This window comes from Phaseolus vulgaris, chromosome 9, assembly GCF_051622355.1.
Source record: "Phaseolus vulgaris cultivar YP4 chromosome 9, ASM5162235v1, whole genome shotgun sequence".
Taxonomy (NCBI): domain Eukaryota; kingdom Viridiplantae; phylum Streptophyta; class Magnoliopsida; order Fabales; family Fabaceae; genus Phaseolus; species Phaseolus vulgaris.
Window position 1 is genome coordinate 32,591,301 of NC_143506.1, and position 22,013 is coordinate 32,613,313.

Consider the following 22,013-nt stretch of genomic DNA (forward strand, 5'->3'; position numbering starts at 1 on the left):
ATTTTTATAAAAAATATTTAACAATTTTTCTTAAAAACATTTTAACAATTTTATAATAATAATAAAAAAAATTATTTTAGTTTAATTAAAATTTTATATTAAATTTTAAATAAATCAAACTAAATCATATTTGATTTTTATATTTTTTTGATATAACAAAAAATTTTCAAATATCCCTATTAAAAGTACTATAATTTTTCTTTTGTAAGAAAGGTATGCACTTATTTGTACACTTGAAAAATAGGAGGAAAGGAAATATAAATAAAGACAAAATATATCATTTTTCTTTTTGTTTTTGAAAAGGAAATGTAAAAAGTGATTGAAAGTGAGGGAAAAGTTCTTAATAATTTTCTCGGTATTTTTCATATAAATAAATTGGTTATAATATAATATTAAAATAAGAAATAATATATATTATGAAAAAAAAGTAGAATAAAGAGTTTACTTTTTGAGTTGTATTGAATTTTAATGAATATAAAAATCTTTATATAGAATTTATTTAATTTCCCACTCTGTTATTCAATTATTCAAATAAAACTTATACATTTAATACATTAAAAAAGTAAATCATACAAAAAAAAAATACTAAGCATTATATTTATTGTAAATTATTAAAAAAATTATAGCATTAAAAGTGTTATAATTTATAAATAGTTTGACACTTAATTTTTTTTTGCAAGAGCCTGAGTATATTTAATGAAGTTGTTGAGTGTTTGAACTGATTAGCAGGGAAGACCAATAGCAGCATGTGCACGTTTTAAGTCTTTTCTTCTTCTTAGCTATAAGTCAAACTGGGATATCACTCTCATTTCAGCTACTAACCTAACAAACATAAACAACATTTTCCATGCTACTTCAGTTACAATTTCAGCACAAAGTTCTTCTTTTCAATTCTGAACACCGAACATAGATATATTCTTTCTGGCTAATCATATCATTACATGGATTTGAACTTGTCCTTGTCTGCTTCAATCATTGTTGGACAGGTGTATTTTTAGATCAACATCTCAAACATCTCAAATCTCTCACCACTTCTTTTGTAATAAAAAAAAGTGCCCCTTTTCTTTGGATTTTGTTGATTCATTAATGCCATGTTTCTTCCCTTCTTTCTTGGACTCAACATCTACAGTGACTGTGTTTGGGTCCTGCATTGGGACAAGTGAATAAAGCTAGTTGATCTTTGCAAAAACTGATCCTTTTGGAGGATTTTCAAGACTGGAACTTATTTAAGAGGTCGGTTATGCAAGGTTGTAATGTATTGTAATTTGAAGCATAAGTTGTAAGCTTTTGGAGTGGCAAAGTTGTTGCAATTATGGGTGGTAGTAACAGAAGGAAGAGGCGTCATTTCAGCAGAATCCATTCATTCTCTTGTGGCAAAGCTTCATTCAAAGGGGAGCATTCACTTATAGGGGGTCCTGGATTCTCAAGGATAGTGTACTGCAACGAGGCAGAACGAGGGGAGGGAAGTTTTGTGAGTTACGGTGACAATTATGTGAGTACTACTAAGTATACAGTGGCTACTTTCCTACCCAAGTCCTTGTTTGAGCAATTCAGGAGGGTTGCCAATTTTTACTTCCTTGTCTGTGCAATTCTGTCTTTTTTCCCGGTTTCTCCTTATTCGGCTGTCAGCAATGTTATTCCTCTTGTTGCTGTGGTTGCAGCTACAATGGGGAAAGAGGCTGTGGAGGATTGGAGGAGGAAAAAGCAGGTAATGTTCTGATGACTATGTCTGCTTTTGCTTCAAATCTGTTATGAGGCTGTTCTGTTCTCTATGCAAATTGAATATGGTTGATTTTGCCTACAGATATTATTTATTATTTTAAGAGTTGGTTTTGGGAAATTCTGGTGAGGTTTACTGTGATGAGGGAATTGTGAGGGGCAAAGCGCCTACTTTGCTGAACTCATGCCTATTCTGATGAGAATTATTTTAGGAATATCTACATGTGAGTGGATGAATGCAAATTTTGCTAGTTTGTCTTTTCAAACGTGTTTGCAATTTTTTTTTCATGCTCCTTTTAATTATTATTAGGCCTGTAATGTAGTCTTGTGATTTCATCAGGATATACATATGAATAATAGAAAGGTTAAAATGCACCATGGAGATGGTGTTTTTGACTATTCTAAATGGAAGGATTTGAAAGTTGGAGACATAGTAAAGGTTGAAAAGGATGAATTTTTCCCTGCTGATTTAATCTTACTTTCATCAAGCTATGATGATGCAATTTGCTATGTTGAGACCATGAATCTTGATGGAGAAACAAATCTAAAACTTAAACAAGCACTGGAAGAAACATCAAAGTTGCAAGAAGACTCGAGCTATCAAAATTTCAAGGTTATCATCAAATGCGAAGATCCAAATGCAAATTTGTACTCCTTTGTAGGGAATTTGGAGCTTGAAAATCAATTGCATCCTCTTGCACCTCAGCAGGTGCTGCTTAGGGACTCAAAGCTAAGAAACACTGAGTTTATCTATGGTGTGGTAATTTTTACAGGCCATGATACAAAGGTTATGCAGAATTCAACAGAACCTCCTTCCAAGAGAAGCACAGTTGAGAAACGGATGGATAAAATCATTTACTTTTTGTTCGTTGTCTTATTTTTAATATCTTTCGTTGGTTCAATTTTTTTCGGGATTGCAACTAGGGAAGACCTTGAAAATGGAGTTATGAAGCGATGGTACCTCAGACCAGATGATACGACAATTTACTTTGATCCAAAGAAAGCACCAGTTGCAGCAATGCTGCAATTCTTGACTGCACTCATGTTGTACAGTTACTTGATTCCAATTTCTTTGTACGTTTCCATTGAAATTGTAAAGGTTCTTCAAAGCATTTTCATCAACCAGGATTTGCATATGTATTACGAGGAAACTGACAGGCCAGCTCATGCTCGTACCTCAAATTTGAATGAAGAACTTGGTCAAGTTGATACTATACTTTCAGATAAAACCGGAACTTTGACTTGCAACTCTATGGAATTTGTCAAGTGTTCTATTGCTGGGATTGCCTATGGCCAAGGAGTTACAGAAGTTGAGAGAGCTCTAGCCAAGCGAAAAGGATTACCTATAGGTGAAGAGTTGGCAGAAGATGGTTATGTTCCAAAGACTTCTGAAGTAAAGTCTTCCATTAAAGGTTTTAGCTTTATGGATGAAAGGATCACAAATGGAAATTGGATCAATGAACCTCACGCCAATGTAATCCATAGGTTCCTGCAGTTGTTGGCAGTATGCCATACTGCAATACCTGAAGTTGATGAAGAAAATGGTAGAATTTCATATGAAGCTGAGTCACCTGATGAGGCAGCTTTTGTGGTTGCAGCCAGAGAACTTGGGTTTGGGTTTTATGAAAGGACACAGACAACTATCTCACTGCATGAGTTCAATCCCAAATCAGGAAAAACAACTGAAAGGTGAGGTTTTTGTCCTTGTATGTGTGTGCTTGATTTCCTATATCTTACCTTAATCTGCAACATTACTCTTGGAGAGTAGGTTGTGCATATAAGAATATAATTTCACTTTTGCAGGTCCTACAAACTTTTGAATATGCTAGAGTTTAGCAGTACAAGAAAGCGGATGTCTGTAATTGTAAGAGATGAAGAGGGGAAATTGCTACTATTTAGCAAAGGAGCAGACAGGTTTGTGATCTTGTTCATTATTTTTAATTCCTATTGTTAGGAGTCCAACACTGAGTTGGATAAGCCATTTGATGTGGTTCTTAAGCCTTGAGGCTTTCCCACCTAATGGACTGGTCATTTTAGGTTACCCTTCAAATAAAGCATAACCTACTTTCTTTTGAAGTATGAATACAGTATAGGGCAGGGATATCTTAAACTAGGTGAGTATCATTTGTTTTATGTTCAAAATGTTAAATTTTTTTTTTTGTGGCTTTTACTGTCAGTGTCATGTTCGAACGACTTGGAAGTAATGGAAGAGAGTTTGAAGAGAAGACTAAGCAGCACATTGATGAATATGCGGAAGCCGGTTTGAGGACCTTGATACTTGCATATCGGGAACTTGATGAAGAAGAGTACAATATATTCAATAAAGAATTTATGGAGGCCAACAACTTAGTAAGTGCAGATAGGGAGCAAATTGTGGAGGAAATATCAGAAATGATTGAGAAGGAGTTAATTCTTCTTGGTGCAACTGCGGTTGAAGACAAACTTCAAAATGGGGTATGTTAAACAATGTTTCTCTTTCAGACATTAGAGTGAATCAATGACCAAATTTCTTTTCTTTTAATGCGATACTGAAACTGCTTGAGTATTCAGCAGAGCTATGTGTTCTTTTGAAATTAGCCATGTTCTATGATGTCATTGAAACTTGTAATTATTCTTTATGCTATGTTCCTATGAATCTTTGTGTCATACAGGTTCCTGAATGCATCGACAAGCTAGCTCAGGCAGGAATTAAACTATGGGTTCTGACTGGTGATAAAATGGAGACGGCAATCAATGTTGGGTAAGTTCAAAGTATATCAATAGATTCTTACATCTTTTGTGATAATGGGACCTCACTGATTGAATAACTCTATGTGACTGCAGGTTTGCATGTAGTTTGCTCAGACAAGGAATGAAGCAAATTATAATCAGTTCAGACACTCCAGAAATCAAGTCATTGGAGAAAGTGGAGGACAAGTCTGCTGCAGCAGAGGTAAACCCCAACTCTGATTTCTTTATGTTATATGATTGAAAGAAAGCAGAACGTATAACAGTTTTATCCCATGCACAAGACATTTAAATCAAGGCACATGCATCTGAAAGTCCTTTATGTTCCGCTGCCAGTTTGTGATCTATATTGTAAGGCATAACCCCATACAATAAATTAGTCTTTTAACCATTGAACATCAGGGTAATGGATGCTTGATTTTGATGGAAGCTTTATGATTCTTCAGGCAATCAAGGCAAGTGTTATTCTTCAACTAAGGAAAGGAAAGGAATTACTTGCTGAATATGATGAAAACTCCGAGGCATTAGCTCTCATCATTGATGGGAAGTCTCTTACTTATGCACTAGAAGATGATGTGAAGGACTTATTTCTTGCACTTGCTGTTGGCTGTGCATCTGTCATATGCTGTCGTTCATCTCCCAAGCAGAAAGCACTAGTAAGTTTTCCATGTACTTCATAGTCTTTGTAGTTGCTCGCTCTTCCTTTATTGAGAATATTCTTGCTTGAAATAAAACAAGAGTTTTATTTATCCTTGAACTCCTCCTATGGTGATATCCACTTTTTCAATCTGTTAAAGTATTTACTATTATGATACTACAGGTTACTAGACTGGTAAAGATTAAAACTGGTAGTACAACTCTAGCAATTGGTGATGGAGCAAATGATGTTGGAATGCTTCAAGAAGCAGACATTGGGATTGGTATAAACGGTGTCGAAGGAATGCAGGTAAATCTGAAATGTCCTACTTACAACAAAAAAATTTCTTTCGATTTACCTTCCTATAAACACGACCCTTAATTTTTTTTTCTTCTGCTTCGTTTCTATAAAAATTTCAGGCAGTTATGTCAAGTGATATTGCCATTGCCCAATTTCGGTTTCTAGAGCGTTTACTTCTTGTGCATGGACATTGGTGTTACAGAAGAATCTCATCAATGGTAACAAACTTGTCTTTGACAAAGTATATACGTTAAAGCATAGGCTACTCCATTTAATATTCACAAAGACTGTTCTAATTCCAATGCTTAAGTCATTTACAAGAAATCTCGTGTTCACATCAGCAGTACTTCTTCAAACATATATTCCTTGGTTGGAATGAATATTTTGTGACGCATGTGTTGCATGGTAACATAACTTCATAAACAACCCTGTCTGTGTTCTACTAGTCAAATATTTTGCCATTCTTATTCTCCATTACTCTCACCACACATTCCTTCAATTAATAAAACTATATCAACCCTTTTTTTCATTTGGCAGATCTGCTACTTCTTTTACAAGAACATTACCTTTGGCTTCACCCTCTTCTTCTATGAGATCTACGCCTCGTTCTCAGGGCAAGCTGCATACAATGACTGGTACCTCTCACTATATAACGTATTCTTCACTTCCCTTCCAGTAATTGCCTTAGGAGTATTTGACCAGGATGTCTCTGCTAGATTATGTCTCAAGGTACCCCTTTATCTTTATGCCATTCTGTTTGATGAAATTTGTTTCCTTTGATACATAAAACACACCATTACTTTCACCCCATAACATCTTTCTTAATGAATTCTACTCTCAGTTCCCATTATTATATCAAGAAGGTGTGCAAAATGTCCTCTTCAGCTGGAAACGGATCCTGGGTTGGGCATCTAATGGAGTATTGAGTGCTAGCGTAATATTTTTCTTCTGCATCAACGCAATGGAGAATCAAGCATTCCGCAAAGAAGGGGAAGTTGCTGACCTGGAAGTTCTTGGTGCAACCATGTACACTTGTGTGGTGTGGGTGGTGAATTCCCAAATGGCACTATCCATCAGTTATTTCACTTACATTCAACATTTGTTCATATGGGGTGGCATTATTTTCTGGTACATATTCCTCATAGTGTATGGAACAATGGATCCCACTGTATCAACCACTGCCTATAAGGTCTTCATTGAAGCATGTGCACCAGCACCATCATACTGGCTCCTCACTTTGCTTGTGCTTGTTGCTTCACTCCTTCCATACTTCGCCTATGCTTCAATCCAAATGAGGTTCTTCCCCATGTTCCATCAGATGATACAATGGATTCGAAATGATAAACAAACAACTGACCCAGAATACGTTCATGTCGTGAGACAGAGATCCATAAGACACACAACAGTTGGCTTCACGGCTCGTTTTGAAACATCCCAAAGTTCGGGAGCATCAAAGAGCATTCAAGTTTGAACATGTTCTGTTTCTTTGCCGCATGAAAATGGTCCTGAACATAGATAGGCCTAGATTTGTTACGTCCTCGGATTGTATATATTTAAGGTAGAGTTGATAAAAAATGTCTAGTGATGCTCCTTAATAAGGGAATCCTTTTAAGGTAATCTTGTGGATCAAAATAAAAGTGTGATAGAAAAGGAGACTCCAATAAAAGTATTTGTAAGAGACATGCACTACTACATGAGATAAGAATAACTTCTAGAAAATATCTTAGTTATGAATCATGATTAAATTATAATATACAACTACTGAGTGCAAACCAATTATATGGAGTTTTGGTTTATTAAATTGAGCTAGATTTTCATTTTACTAAGAAAAAATTATAATATAAATATTCTAAGACCGTGTAATATGTTTTGTTAAGCAGGAGTATGAATAGTTAGTGATTTTTTATTTTTTTCGTAAATGATGTAATTTCATTTGATATTCTTTTAAATAGAAAAAAAAATATTCCAAAATTGAGCAAGTAGTATTTGTAACCTACTATTTCAACTTTTATATTAAATTGATGAAGTTGTACTTAGCATGTACGGTCTCAATTATTTATTAAATTTAACTAAGTCAATAGTCACATGTAAAACTTGTTCAATTTTAAGACAATTTATTTTTTCCGTTTTCGAAAATATTAAATGAAATAAAACATTTAGGAAAAACACAAATTTAGTCTTTATATTGGTTATAAAATACACTTTATAATGGGTACAATAAAGGAGCAAAATTCTTTGTTTAGACAAAATTTTAACGAGAATCATTTATAATTTTGGGAACTAGTATTCTTTCCACACGAATGAATATTTATTATAGAGGAATCTACCCTTGCATTTGCCGTGATTTTAGTTAATTACAGCCTAAATTTCTCCATTATTTGATCTTAAAAAAATCCCTAGTTGTTTTAAAATTTCGTTAAATTGTTAATAGAAAAGTAGTTTATGATGTTGTGTTTTTCTGTAAATGAATTCCAATACCTCTATGTTAATTTTTTTAATATATTACTTATATAAATACATACATATACTAATATTTTTTCTAAGACAACATTAATTATTATTATATCGTAATATGTATTGATTATATCGTTTTTAATTGAATTTTTTATATAAGAATTATTATTAAATAAGAAGTAACTATAAAAAAATTTAATATGTACTTTTATATATATTGAAAGTGATATGTTGAGACAGGAGTAAGTAATCTATCTAAATTATAAATTATGTTATTTAATTGGAATTCTTGTTTAATGTTTATTATTTTGAAAATATCTTGTTTGTTTAATTCAAGAGTTAAAAGACTAAAAATTTTATGAGCAGATATATGGAGACAAGTAAGGTACTAAATGAATTAGTGGACACAGATCTCATTAAGTAGATTATATTGAATTGGTGGACACATGTTTGATCAATTTATTATATATATGTTAAACCCAAAACCTTAAACTCGATTTTCAACCTTCTTTTTATCTTCTTATTCTTATCTTTTAAATTTCTTTTCAAACAAATACAACCTCCTTTTAACTATTCTTATTAACTAACAATTGTTATAGAAAATATTTGAAATCTATCTTATTAAGTCTATAATTGAATTTGTTGGGAGACTAATTGTAGTTAACAGAAGCTAACTATATTTAATTTTTGTTTATCTCATTGTAGTAGATGTTCTTAAGCTTTATTTAAGTCTCCTCTTTCTACAACTAATAATTTCTTTCAACGATAATTTAAACCAACGCTTTAAATTTCATATTCTAAAATACACCTTTAATATTCCAAGTATTTTTCTTAATTTTATTTTGCTCAAAATTAATTTTTAAATATTTGAAGTTAATTATTACTCATAATTATATTTTATGTAATTTTTAATAATATTCATAAATTAAGATTAAATATTAATAATGATAAATCATAGCCACTTAATTCTTAGAACAGATGCTTTTTTTTAATAATGATTAACTTTGAATATGGTTTTTTTTTAAATCATATTAAATATAAAACTATCAATCAAATTTATTGTTTCAAAATTATTTTGCATTGAAATTTAAAAAAATAAAAATAAGTTGGAGTTAGAGTTCAACGAGCCAAATTGGAGAACCGTGACCAGAAATTGGATCTGAGACCAATGTAAACTTTTTCTATTGTTCTATTAAGGATTTCTTTTTATTTAGGTTTATTGGAGAAAAAAAAAAGTTGTTGGTTGAAGGCAAATTCGGAGATGAATCCACCACCATGAAATTAGAAGAAGCCACCTAAAGCGCCTCCGCCACCGCCTTTTGTGGTGAACCACGTGACCAGTGCTATCTAAAATACGATCATCAATAATGGATACTAGAAGACACTGAACAACCGTACCAGCAACACCAAAAATATTAATATAATAATGGATTAAAGAAAAAAGGAATATGCATATTTGTTTATTAAAATTTAATTTTGTCAAATTAATTATTATGCATAAATATATTAAAATAAGAGAGAAATAATTGTTAAAGAAGTGAATTTAAATATAATTCAATCTTATAAAATCAATTTATAAAATAAAGTTTGCACCAATTTATACATTATAAAATGTAATAATAATTATAATTTTTGTAAAATCAACATCCATGTAAGAACGTTAATAAATAGTGTTAATGGACATGTGTATGATGACATGAGAATGAGAATGAAAATTGGGAAAGTTGGTAAGTAATACAATGTAAGACAGTTTCATTGGAACGTAAAACCAACTACGTGTTTTTTGTTCCTAAACTGTCTCCTTAAGATATTAAAATGAAATAAATGTCACCTATTAACGAATCAAAACCAATGACACTTCATCCCATCATACTAAAATAAGCACCTTCATCTTTTCTTCCTTCTTAACCTCTCCAAAATTCTGTTAGCGTGGAACTCATGTGTTTGCATGGTTCCCCGTCTTGATATTGAATTCATGTTTTCTTATTCACGTCCAAAACTTTTGGATTGATCACGTCAATCCAAACATTTTGTTTCATTTTTTCTGGCACTTTTGTTTGTGGGACGCATTTCACCCATGTATTGTACATCCCTATTGCATTGTTGTTTCGTTGATTACCTTGAGAACAACATGTCAAAACTTAAAGTTAATCAACTTCGCCAATTAAGGGATATTTTTGAAAAATTCGACACAGATTCAGATGGTAGCCTAACGAATATGGAGCTAGCTGCCCTCCTTGGGTCGTTAGGGTTAAAGCCCTCAAGTGAGCAAATCCATGTGTTATTAACCAACATGGATTCAAATGGAAATGGATTTGTGGAGTTTGATGAGTTGGTGGATGCAATTTTGCATAACATAAGTGCAAAGATATTGTTGAACCGAGAGATGCTTCTTGGAGTATTTAAATATTTTGATCGTGACGGGAATGGTTTTATAACAGCCGCAGAGTTAGCAGGGGCAATGGCCAAAATGGGTCAACCCCTTACGTATAGAGAGCTCAGAGAGATGATCACGGAAGCTGATACAGACGGGGATGGTGTCATTAGCTTCAATGAGTTTGCCACTGTGATGGGTAGATCAGCCTCTGACTTCTTAGACTTTGCATTGTTGTAACCAGAGGTTCCTCATTGTAAACACGATTTTGCGAATTGGAACATGTTTCTTGTCCTTGATGTTGTGCTAAAATAAGGCTTCATACAAAAAGGAAAGGAAAAGCTTCCTCATGTAAATTTTTTTCTTCAATTTTTCATATTTTCAGATTATGTAGCATTTTTTTTACTCATTTTCGGAACATATCATCTGATTGACAATTTCAGAAGATTAATGTTATGTTTAGTAAGGAATGATTCAATGAATCAAATATTAATATTGTTTTTTGTTTCTTCTTCCAATGTGTCCATAAATTATGGTAAATATATTTTCTTATTTTAACTAGTTTTAAAAAGGATAAAGATGTATGGACATCTCGGTAGTTACATCGACATGAAATTATATATTTAAAATTTTCTAATAGTATTTTATAGACTAATATATTGTATTAATAATATTTTAGCAAAGTTTTTCTTCTCTTCTCTAACGATTTACTCTCTCTAGCCTTCTCCTCTATCTCGTCACCTCTCTGTCCTCCTTTCATAACTTCTTCTTTGTTTGTGGTAGTTCTTGTTGTCTATTGTTGGTAGGGTATCTTGTCTTGTTTTTTCGCATGCTCTTTGTGGTCCTTTCTTTGTTTGGTCGCTCCTGACTTTCCTATCGTTATTTTTGGTGGTTCTAGTTGTCTTTATTGTCACCGTCGACATGGAGTTTTGGTGGGTTACCATTGTTGTTGGTCGCAACATTACTTGTTGAAGACATAGTTGAAAGATATTTATATGGTCACATGCAATTATGTTTTGATACCAGATACATTGTGGTTCTTGCCTTTTTTCTTTGTTACAGTTAACCTTTTTTGCCCTAATTTTCAATGTTGTCCTTGAAATCAAATATATTGATTTTCTCTAAATTTTTTTATATGTGCCAGATTCTCACAATTCTAATATTGATTTAGGCACACAAATTGAGTGAATGAAGAGAAAATATCATGAAATGAGCATGTTCCCACTTAGAATGGTAGGTTGATTTAATTGTATGATCTTATACGAATTTTGATTAAATCTTCCAGGAAATAGAAGAATAACATCAACTAAACTAAAGTGGAGCAAAATAGACAATCCATTGAGCCCAAGCATGAAGCACTGAGTGGATTGATGGTAGATAAGGCCTACAAGAAACACCATCAAGCGTTGAGTGACTAGAAAAACATTGAACGGATCTGTGCTAGAGAGATGCATAACCAAATGTCACGATCTGCTAAGCAAGGCCATGAAGCGTTGATCATAAAGAAAACCCCAAGACCAAAGAAACCGCTTGACACAACAACAGAGGAGCTGGGCGCATAGGATTCCTCATGATGAAGAAAATCAATCCGCTAAGCGAATGCATTATGCACTAAGCTGAATTTATGAAAACAGAGCCAATGACTCAATATTATAAATAGAAGATGCATGGTTCATAAAAGCATGTGGAAGATAATGTAACAATTTTGTTTTGTATTCATCATTATGAGTAACTAAGTTACTTATGTTGGGATTGGAAGATAATGTAACATTTTTGTAATATTTTTGCTACCTAAATGCATGTATATTTTAGTCCATTTGATTTGATTTTATGTTTAATGCTTGATATGTGAGGGATCACTATTATTGCCTTTAGAACTTCAATGACTCTCATTTTTTGAACTAAATCAAATCATCCAAAAAATTTAATGTTGAGGGACATAATTGAAGTGTTTGACTTATATTGTTCCATCAATAATGAAGATTCAAACTATTGGAAGTCAATGAATTGACTATGGTAGTTTTCTTTCTAAATAACCATGATTAAGGAGTTAACTTGGTTTGACTTTAGGAAGCAATGAATTTGAGATACATTGCTTTTATAATCATTGAGTGTAGATGAGTCTATTCAATCTCAATATCAAATATGAATTCTTCAACTTTTGCACCTATTTTCAGTTATATAAACTTATGTTTGTTTATTTCATCAATATCTACAAGATTTAGAATGATTGCGATTATACTCTATATTGAAGAGTGTATTTTCTATATTTACACCTAGTACTTGAGAATACAAAAATTCTTCTTATAAGTTGTATTACAGTTGTCACCCCTCTATTGTCCATTCAAAACTTTCTCTTTTTTGTTTGTGGTGGTTCTAGTTGTCTATTGTTGGTGGAGTATCTTGTCTCGCTCTTCTGCATCCTCTCTATGACCTATTCTATCTTGGTCGTTTGTGAATTTCTTGTCGTTGTTTTTGGTGCTTGAATTAGACAGAAGCAACACAAGATTCTTGGGGGAGGAAATAGTCAACCCAAGAGAAGTTAAACCAGTTGAAAATTTATCGTTAAACTTGATGAACGATGGTTCGATGGTAAGAAGTTCTAGAAACTTCATCTCTTGTGTTCTCATGACCTTCCTATGTGCAAACATGCCCACCATGATTTCATCATATACATTAGCCATGTGTACCTGTTGGATAAAGTGAATAAAGTTTACAACAATTTGTTTGGGGAGCTTAAACATGAAGATATTGACCAACACACAAAGATCCTCAACTTTGCCCCAATCTACTAATAAGAAGAAGATCCAAATGTCATCCAAAGTCATCAAGAATTAGAATCGAAATGAATATCTAAAAACAAGATCGACCAAAGCTATGCTCCCATTATCACATCAAACACAAAGAAGAAATCATTGATTTTATGAACCTTGACCTCAACTTTACACAATTAATTATTTTGTATTTTTATAATGTCATTATCAATGAATAAACAACTCATTTCTTTATACAAATCAAAATTATGTAGTCACTTCTACAGAAATTCTATTTCTTATTTAATTACAATTTATTTAAACTATTAAAGATATTATTTATTATTATTATTATTATTTATGCAAATTGTATTTCTTACTTAATTACAATTTATTTAAAATGTTAAAGATATGATCTATTTTTTTTCATTAAACATGTCCACCACCATAACTTTGTTCTTCAACATTTTAAATTTATAATTTTTTAAAAATTATATATCACAATATTTTATACATTAAATAATTTATTATGTTTTTCAAAAAAACTACATCATTCATTACAGTTCTCAAAATTATTTTTCAAAATTACTATTTTATACCTTATCTCTAAATTATTTATTCTTACTAAGATAACATTTATAAATTTCTATTATTCCTTACTTTTTCTCATATTTATTCCTTACTTTTCCCATAAATAGTATTACTAAATATAATTACCTTTCTCATTTTTATTTTAAAATAAATATTACATTTATACACTTTTAGTCCAATTTTTTTCCTCGAATTATTTCGTCCTAAAGCATTACCTTTTTTTTTACAATTCTTTCTCTCTTCTTCTTCTTCTTCATAAATTTTTATTATTTATATTTCCTTAAAATAATTTTATTTTCAAATTATTATTTATTCAAATATTAATTTATATTTCCTTAAAATATTTATATTTTCAAATTATTATTTATTCAAAACATTTATTTCTCTAAACTAATATATTTTACATACACTTATTTTTCAAATTATTATATTTCTTACAACTCAATAAATTCAATTACATCACGTACTTTCCATTACTTTCTTACAAATTCTTCTTTTTATAAAATTTTCTTATTTAAATTTTTTACTAATTTGAAGTTCTTTAAAATATATCTATCTATAAATATTTATTTATCTATTCTTTTACTTGTCTAAATAATACACACTTACTCAATATAATTAATTTTCTCAATTTTTTAAAACTTTAAATTTTTTCTCAAATTATTTTATTTAAAACCATTACTATTTATACCCTCCTTAGTTAGTGTATACATATATACACCTCTACCATCATAAGTAGGAGATACCTAACCCTAACAAAAAGAATTGAGAAACAAATCAATAACATCAATCTTTGTAAGCTTACATTATCTTGAATCTCTAGTACTTGTACCTTGTTTAGGACAATCATTGACAATATTTTGTGAGTCTTTTTCTGAACCATTTATTTTTCAGTTTTATCTCTGCTGGTTTTGTATATTTTGTGATATACTTTATTCTCTTTACAGTGATTTCCTTTCTGAGTGTATTCAATTATATTTTTATAATATTTGAATATAAAAACATGTACCTTTTTAAAAAACACTCTTCTACAAAAGTTTTACTTTGGTGCAAGATAACTTTTTCATATTATTATTTTTACAATATTTATTTAAAAAATATATTAAAAAATAGTTTGTAATAGTTTATTTTACACATTTCATATGTTATTTCAATGCATAATGACTAGTATAAATATATAGCACCTATGAATAAAATAATACTTCCAAATTATGTGCATACAGTAAAGTTCTAGAATAAATTGTAGAATTTCTTTTATATTTTAAACTTTTATTTTTAACTAGTGTATATTAATTTTAATTTATAGAAAATTTTGTTTTCTTATTTTTTTAAAAGTTCTTAGGAAAAAAATTTATCTATTTTTTTTATTTCTTTATATTTAAAATTACTCAGTATTAATTTTCTGTTTAAGAAACAAATTTTAACTTTCTAGATTTTTGTATTAACAAAAGTTCTTATCTGATTAGAGATTAGTAAACTCATTTAAGAGAGCGAATTGCAATTTTTTTCTATGGTTTAAATGTGTTTTGATTTTTAAGAATTATAATCATTTTTACTTTTACATCTTTATTTATTTTTTCATTTTCATTTATGCATTTTTTCTTCTAAATTTATTTTATGGATTCTGAAACAACAAACAAAAAAAAATATTTGTAACGAATGAGAACAAAATTTTCTAAATTTTTTCAGATTATAAAATGAAAATATCATATTTTATTCTATTTCATAATATATTTAGGTAAAAAAAAATATTGATGTTAACGGTAAAAATTAGGTGAATAAATATTGTACAGATCTATGTAGCACACGAACACGAATTCATATTATTTCTAAAATGTAGGATATGAGAACATGAATCTATATATTATATAATTATGAATTATATAAATGAATAATAAATATTTATGTAAACTAAGTACGTTTCAGTTTTGTTTAACAGAAAGATATTTTTAAAGGTTGGCTCAAAATGATTTGTTCCTTATTTTTATAATCATAATAAAAATTTATATAATAAATTTAAGTTTTTAAAAAATTAATGTATTTTTTCTTTTTAAAATTGTGTTAAACCTGTGTTAGAATTGTCAGAAATCTAACAAATATTTTTTAAATTGGACAAATATAAAAGGAATGTCTTTTTGAACAAACTAAAAGCAAAAAACTTTTATATTTTCAAAATTCAATTTTTTAATGAAGCATTTATTGAAGTAAACATTAATTAAGATTTATTTTCTTTTTAAAGTAGGTAGGTTAGTTGTATAAAGAACTAGCATAGAAGATGCTCCAAAAATATATAATAAAAGAGATTATGATGGTGTAGATTGAAATTTGGGGGGTTCAGGAAGCAAATTCCTTTTGTTTTAAGACTTGTATTGCCATTTGTTATTTCTCTTAAGTGAGATGCTAGCTTCAGCGTGCTTATACATAGATGCTCAAACCTGCAAATACAAGTGGAGAACACCTCTGATTAAGAACCACAAAGAAGCAAAAATTAAGAGTGATTAAGCAATTATCATGAAGAAAAAGTCACTATTTTCATCCAAATGACCAACAGGTAAGACCATATTCATTTATTTGATATCAACCAAGAACAAGCATAACGGCCTTCCTTAGCTAACTAAGGCCGTGATGTCATTTTTTCATATGACAACTAAAATATACAATAGTCTCTATGAAAAATGAAACTGAAACTGAAGCCAAACCCTTCAATCTTTTTGCTAAGAATAGTGCAAAGATTTTGGTGACCCTTGAAAAAGGTCCAAAATATAACTCTGTAGATCCTCAACAGTGTACTTGATGTACTTGTCTGCAATGTTAGATGAGTTTCTTCCAGTGTATGATCCATATGCAAGAACCAGTTTCTGAGACACAGAAATTTGTAGATCCTCACGAAGTTGAGGGTCTGGGATGCACCACCCTGTCTGGATCCTGTACACTTCACGAAAGGCAGTGCAGAACTTTTTGCAACTTTTCTCTGAAGTTCTCTGTGAAACATAATTTGGCAAACTTTCATCCTTAAGCATAGAAAGTACTGAACCCCAAGAGACCCTCTCATAACACCTTGCATCCCGCTGATACTCAGCAGTGTGCTGCCGAAGCCAGGAGTCTCCAAAAAAATGGGTTAGCTCAGAGCATTTGACCTTTTGCACCATGTAACGAATGTTGTTCATCATGAAAATATGTTGCAAAGCCGAATCTTTGTATAATTTGGACTTGTTGCTCAAGTTGGATTCTAGAGCTGTGGTGATTGACCGAAAGCAGAAGGCCACTGGACACGATGAGAGAGCTGAGGTGTCTTGTTCATAGCTTCCAGGCTCAGTTGAACATTCATCAACAAGAAGGAGATTAAGGGTATCACCATATTCAACTAGTGTCGTGATGTAATTCATGACATACTTGGTAACATGATGAACACCCCCTTGAGGAAAAGGAGTCTTTGAATGGTTCGTTGCAATAGCATTTCTGAATGCCAGAAATGTAGACTTAATAGTGTCACCAATGCTCGTTAGAAGCTTCTGAAACTCTCCTCTAACAAAAGAACCAACTTCTTCAAAGAACAAAATATCTACATCCACAGAAAGACGCTCCAAAACCTCGTGCATATCAAGTAAACAAAACAATTTCTCTGGGGTGTGTGTTCCCATTGCCACGGCCTCCCCAAAATTCAAAAGGAGCAGCATAAAACTCTGAGAAATTTCAGAAAAGCAACATTGGGAAAAGGATCCAAACTCCCCTAGGATGTCTTTACACAATCGTTTCTCACTGACAAGATATACCTGAACAATGATCTTCACGGCCCATATCCATTTCTTTATCTCATGGTTCAAGCACTGCCACTCCAGTTTTAACACATCTTCAATGCTTAATTTTTCCATCTTAAGAATGTCAAAATACTCAGCCAAGGCCTCCCTCCTGGATATAATGAAGACCTGACAGAACTCATGATGGTATTTTGAGTCAAACATGACATTTGCAATGCTCTTGAGATACTGAAGTACTGCTGGATTCATCAGATCAACAATGCTTGCCTCGGATTGGCTAGAACCGGTACTCCTGTGGACCTCGTTAATTTGTTCATCCTCAACTGAACGAAATGATTGATCATACGTCATATCCCTTTTAGAATTGAAAGACATGTACTCAGGCTCAAAGTATTGCTTATGTTGAACAAGAATGTGGTCTAATTCTCTCTCAAGCCTTGACATAGCATCCTGCAGAACTGCATTAGCTCTTTCAAGAAGTTCCTTCTGCCTCCAGTTATCATTCTCCACAGAAAAGCTTTCCAAACTCTGAATCAGTGTCTGGATTTCACCAACAACTTTCAAATAGTCAGAAGACTCATCGGGACTAGAGTCCCATGTCATGGAAGCGTTTGCTACCCACCTCGTTACCTTGTCTTCAACACACTTTAGCCGGTTCTCTAATTGCTTGATACCCTTTCCTTTTCTCTCCTTGACTGTGGAAATTGCAGACAATTGGGTCTCAAGATCCAAGAGGGTTTTTCTCAAGTCATTGGACACATTCTTGCTTGCTGCTAGTGCCTTTAAAACGTGTTGAGCAGCAGCAACCACGTGTTGATCTTGTTCACAAGCGGAGATAACAGATTTATGTTCCTCCATAACAGAAAAAAAATGCAAGAGCAAGGAGAAATCCAAACCAGAATGCTGTGGTTTTAATTTGTCACAAACTCTAAAAACCTTGACCTTGTGGCCTAAATAACTATTGCAGACTTTAAAACCTTGCACTCTCTACAACTGAACATGACTACCTCATCTCCAAACTAAAATCGTTGCTTAGTTTATACAGTAAGGTATGGGTTAAATAAAGAGCTAATGGTTGCAAAAGCTTACCTTATAGAAAAAAAAGGAGTAAAGCAAGCTTTTATAGTCCTCAAAGGAACAAGAATTAAGAGACAAGTGGTTTAAACCTTAAAAGCTTGAACCCTGCATCTGGAAATTATGAAGAAGAAGACACGGATGAATAATTTGAAACTACGCTTTGCAGTCTTCTCATACCCTCTCCATTATCAAGAAAGGCAAAGCAACCAGAACAAGCCCCAACAATTGGAAGTAAGAGAGCTGATAATCAAATATAACCCACCAAAACCAAGCACAACCTCCAAACTCAAACTTCTATAAATAGAATTGCCACAGGAAGTGGTGAACTCAACCAATTGACCCTCCCAATTAATCACTGGTAAAGGAACCACCAAAAGAATTTCCTTTTCTTTCTTTGGAAAAAGAGAAAGACACTGAAAAACACACGCAGTTCATAGATTTCAAAACATGATTCAGACAAAAGCAACTATAAACCAGAACAAAGAATCAACCAGATGAAACTTGGGTCAAAGATGCAACAAAGCAGAAAGCATAGAAATTGAGAAAGAGGGGGCGAATTTTGTCTAGCAAAGAGAAAATTGTTTTTTGTGTGGAGAAAAAGAAAATTGTGGAGGACCTTTGCTTTGCTCTTGGAGTTTTTCTACCTACACAATTTCCTCAATCTTTGGCTTTTGACTTTTGACGGACATGTCACTAGGATTTAACGAAATTAGAATTTGAAGAAATTCACCAGAAAGTGTGTTTGTCACTGTGATCTCGTTAACACACTTCATTACTTCCTTTTCTTGGTTTTTTTAATACACTTCCTTTTCTTGATTTTTTTAATACACTTCCTTTTGTTGCTTAGTATCTTCTTACCAACAACATACATTTAATTACACAATCACATATATTTTTATTTTATATAAACTATTTACAAAGACAAATGAAAATTTATGTTTAATTTTTTAAAAGAATTCAATTATGGCACTTTTGAAAAAATTCAGACGTGAAATGATTCAACTACTTATACTTAATTGTAAATAAAAATATTTTTAATTCATTTTATAATATCCAAATTTTATTATTAATTTTCGAATAATTTAAAATATAAAAATAGTTATATTAGATAAAAAAAAACTATTGTAATATTTAAATAGATTACAATAGTTCTTTTCCTTATATTTATATCCTTTATATATTAAAATATTGATTTTGATCCTTTAACTTGTAAAGTTATTCAAAATTATTTTTTATTATCAAATCACTAATATTTTTTTATTAATTTTGTTATAATAGCTATTAAAAATTATCCCAATATTTAAATTAGTTATTATAATGAACTAAGTTACTGTTGAAATTAAAAATATTCACTACACATACCTAATTAATAATATTCATTTTATTTTTTAATTTATATTATATATGTATATATATTATTAAAGTGGATTGTAAAGTAAATATAATTTTTTTAAGAGAGAGTGTCAAATAAACATTTTCCAGCACAACCTATGTGCACTGACATAGGTGACACTGACAAAACCATTTTTTAATAAACTATTTTTTAGCTTATATGCAAGTCAAAGTTTACTAATCGAGAGTGATATAAATTATTTTCTAGTTAATATTATTGAGATTATTTATCTGTCAATATAAGTTAGAGTTTTTTCTCAATTAATGTTTGTCAAAAAAAATTCAACCAAATAAAATGAACTATTTTTCATGGATGTAAACTAGGTTTTTTCACTTGAAATATATATTGTAGATGTTTAGAGGATTAAAGTACTAATTTTGGTATTGGTTGGTAATTTAAAATACTTTATTAAAAAAATTAAAACTTAATAAATCTGAATTGTCTTATTTAAAAAATAAATAATTTGAAATGAAATAAAAGTAATTCAAATTTAGTATATTTTAATTTCATAGTATTTGTAAAATTTCTTATCTAAGCACAAGGTTAATATTTTGAGAAGGATAAAAGTAGGAATCATATAATCAATTTTTTTAAAATTTGATAAAAGAAAAATCATGGTTAGTAATTTTTATAACAGGTCAATTATATTTTAATTTCTAATATATCATTTATACTTTTTAGTATATAATTGGACACATATGATAACGTTATATAAGATTTTGCATCAAAATATCTTATTTTTTTTATAAGAATTTATTAAAATGGCAAAAAAATATATTTAAATATATGTTTTGAGTAAATTATGTTTGAAGTGAACAACTTTAAACAAGGAAAATCGTGTTTAAGTAGTACAATTTATAGTTCTCATAAATTTTTGAACTATAATTTTATTTGGTATGACTTTAGTGAAGGACACAACAATAATTAACACAAGTTTAATTATAATGAGAGTTGTGATTATATAGAAATTGTGCATGAGAATAATGACTTCAGTTGTATAATTATTTTCACATTGAAGTCATTGAAGTCGTACATTGTTTGTATCATTTTATTCTATTTTATTTATTTTTTAAGTATTTGAGAATTTAACAATAATAAGAAATAATATATAAATTTAAATATTTTCATAAAAAATAATATATAAATTTAAAAAGATTGAGTTTTTAATATAATTAACAGAATTTATAAGAAATATTATTTAAATATTATTTTATTAATAAAATTGTTGTTTTTTATTTATAAAATGAATGAAAAATAAAATTGGTACTAAATTTATCTAACAAACTATTTTAGAACAAGTTTTGAAAACATGACTGGAAACAATATTTCTACAACAAGATTTTTAAAATAGGACTTTGAAAATAAGTTTTCTTTTAGAACAGAAATAAAGAAGATTTCTAAGATAAACTTTTCAGAAATTATGAGAAGCTTTCTTTCGAAACCAACTTTTCAGAACATATGAAATCCATTCTAAAACAGAATTTTTAGAACAAGTTTTTTAAAATATATATAATATCTTCTAAAACAAACTTTTAGAACCGTTATTTTTTTCTTCATAGTACAACAACAATAAAGAATGAAAATATAGTTAGAAGTGCAATGATCACGAAACCGTTATAACAACAATCGAGATGACAACAAATTATTTTAGTATTTTTTTAATATGGGTACAATTTATATATATATATATATATATATATATATATATAAAATGTCATGATGATGGGACGCTAACGTTTTTACTTGCACATCAAGTCAAGCATTTGATTTGACTTAGAAAATATTGAAATTTAGACCATCAAAATGCCTACTTTGAACGAAGACTATGTTTTCAATATTTCTTGCATGCGGACAAATGTGTATCACTCTTCTAATTTAATGAATTTATAGAGAAAGGCACTAATTATTCTTCTTCATACTGCTCCAAAATGCTAAATAATTTTACTTTTTAAATATTTTCTTATTCTATACGTTCTAAAGACGTTTAATAGTAAAATAGTCAGAGTTTTATTTTCATATATTATTAGTAGGCGTTAAGATTTTTACAAACCATGAATAGTTAAAAAAAAATATTTTTTTTATTTTTATGGTACTTATAATACAATTTATATTTTTTTATTGCATAGTAATGATTGAATTAAAATCTTTTACCTAATATAATGTAATTAAATCCACAACTTTATGGACAGGCACTAATTCAATTTTAAGGAGAACTAATGTAAATTAAACT

The 22,013-nt window shown here is 30.3% G+C and overlaps 3 protein-coding genes across 4 annotated transcripts; 2 read left to right on the top strand and 1 right to left on the bottom strand.

Annotated features, from left to right (window-relative positions):
- The first annotated feature begins 720 nt into the window (after nt 1-720).
- Nucleotides 721-7,109, top strand: LOC137821795 (putative phospholipid-transporting ATPase 9). Of its 2 annotated transcripts, XM_068626549.2 has the most exons (12): nt 1,361-1,492; nt 1,662-1,708; nt 2,060-3,408; nt 3,523-3,633; nt 3,897-4,173; nt 4,371-4,459; nt 4,543-4,651; nt 4,893-5,102; nt 5,267-5,392; nt 5,503-5,601; nt 5,921-6,112; nt 6,225-7,109. In XM_068626549.2, the coding sequence occupies exons 2-12, from the start codon at nt 1,667-1,669 to the stop codon at nt 6,852-6,854; spliced, it is 3,234 nt and encodes a 1,077-aa protein (XP_068482650.1). In that variant the 5' UTR covers nt 1,361-1,492; nt 1,662-1,666; the 3' UTR covers nt 6,855-7,109. The 2 variants fall into 2 exon arrangements, with proteins under 2 accessions (XP_068482649.1, XP_068482650.1); XM_068626548.2 differs by having other exon boundaries at nt 721-1,708.
- A 2,660-nt stretch (nt 7,110-9,769) lies between these two features.
- On the top strand, nt 9,770-10,600 carry LOC137821699 (putative calcium-binding protein CML16). Its single transcript, XM_068626414.1, has one exon. The coding sequence runs from the start codon at nt 9,915-9,917 to the stop codon at nt 10,449-10,451; it is 537 nt and encodes a 178-aa protein (XP_068482515.1). The 5' UTR covers nt 9,770-9,914; the 3' UTR covers nt 10,452-10,600.
- Nucleotides 10,601-16,061: 5,461 nt separating this feature from the next.
- Nucleotides 16,062-19,140, bottom strand: EXO70E2 (exocyst subunit exo70 family protein E2). Its single transcript, XM_068625904.2, has one exon. The coding sequence runs from the start codon at nt 18,169-18,171 to the stop codon at nt 16,270-16,272; it is 1,902 nt and encodes a 633-aa protein (XP_068482005.1). The 5' UTR covers nt 18,172-19,140; the 3' UTR covers nt 16,062-16,269.
- Nucleotides 19,141-22,013: the final 2,873 nt, after the last annotated feature.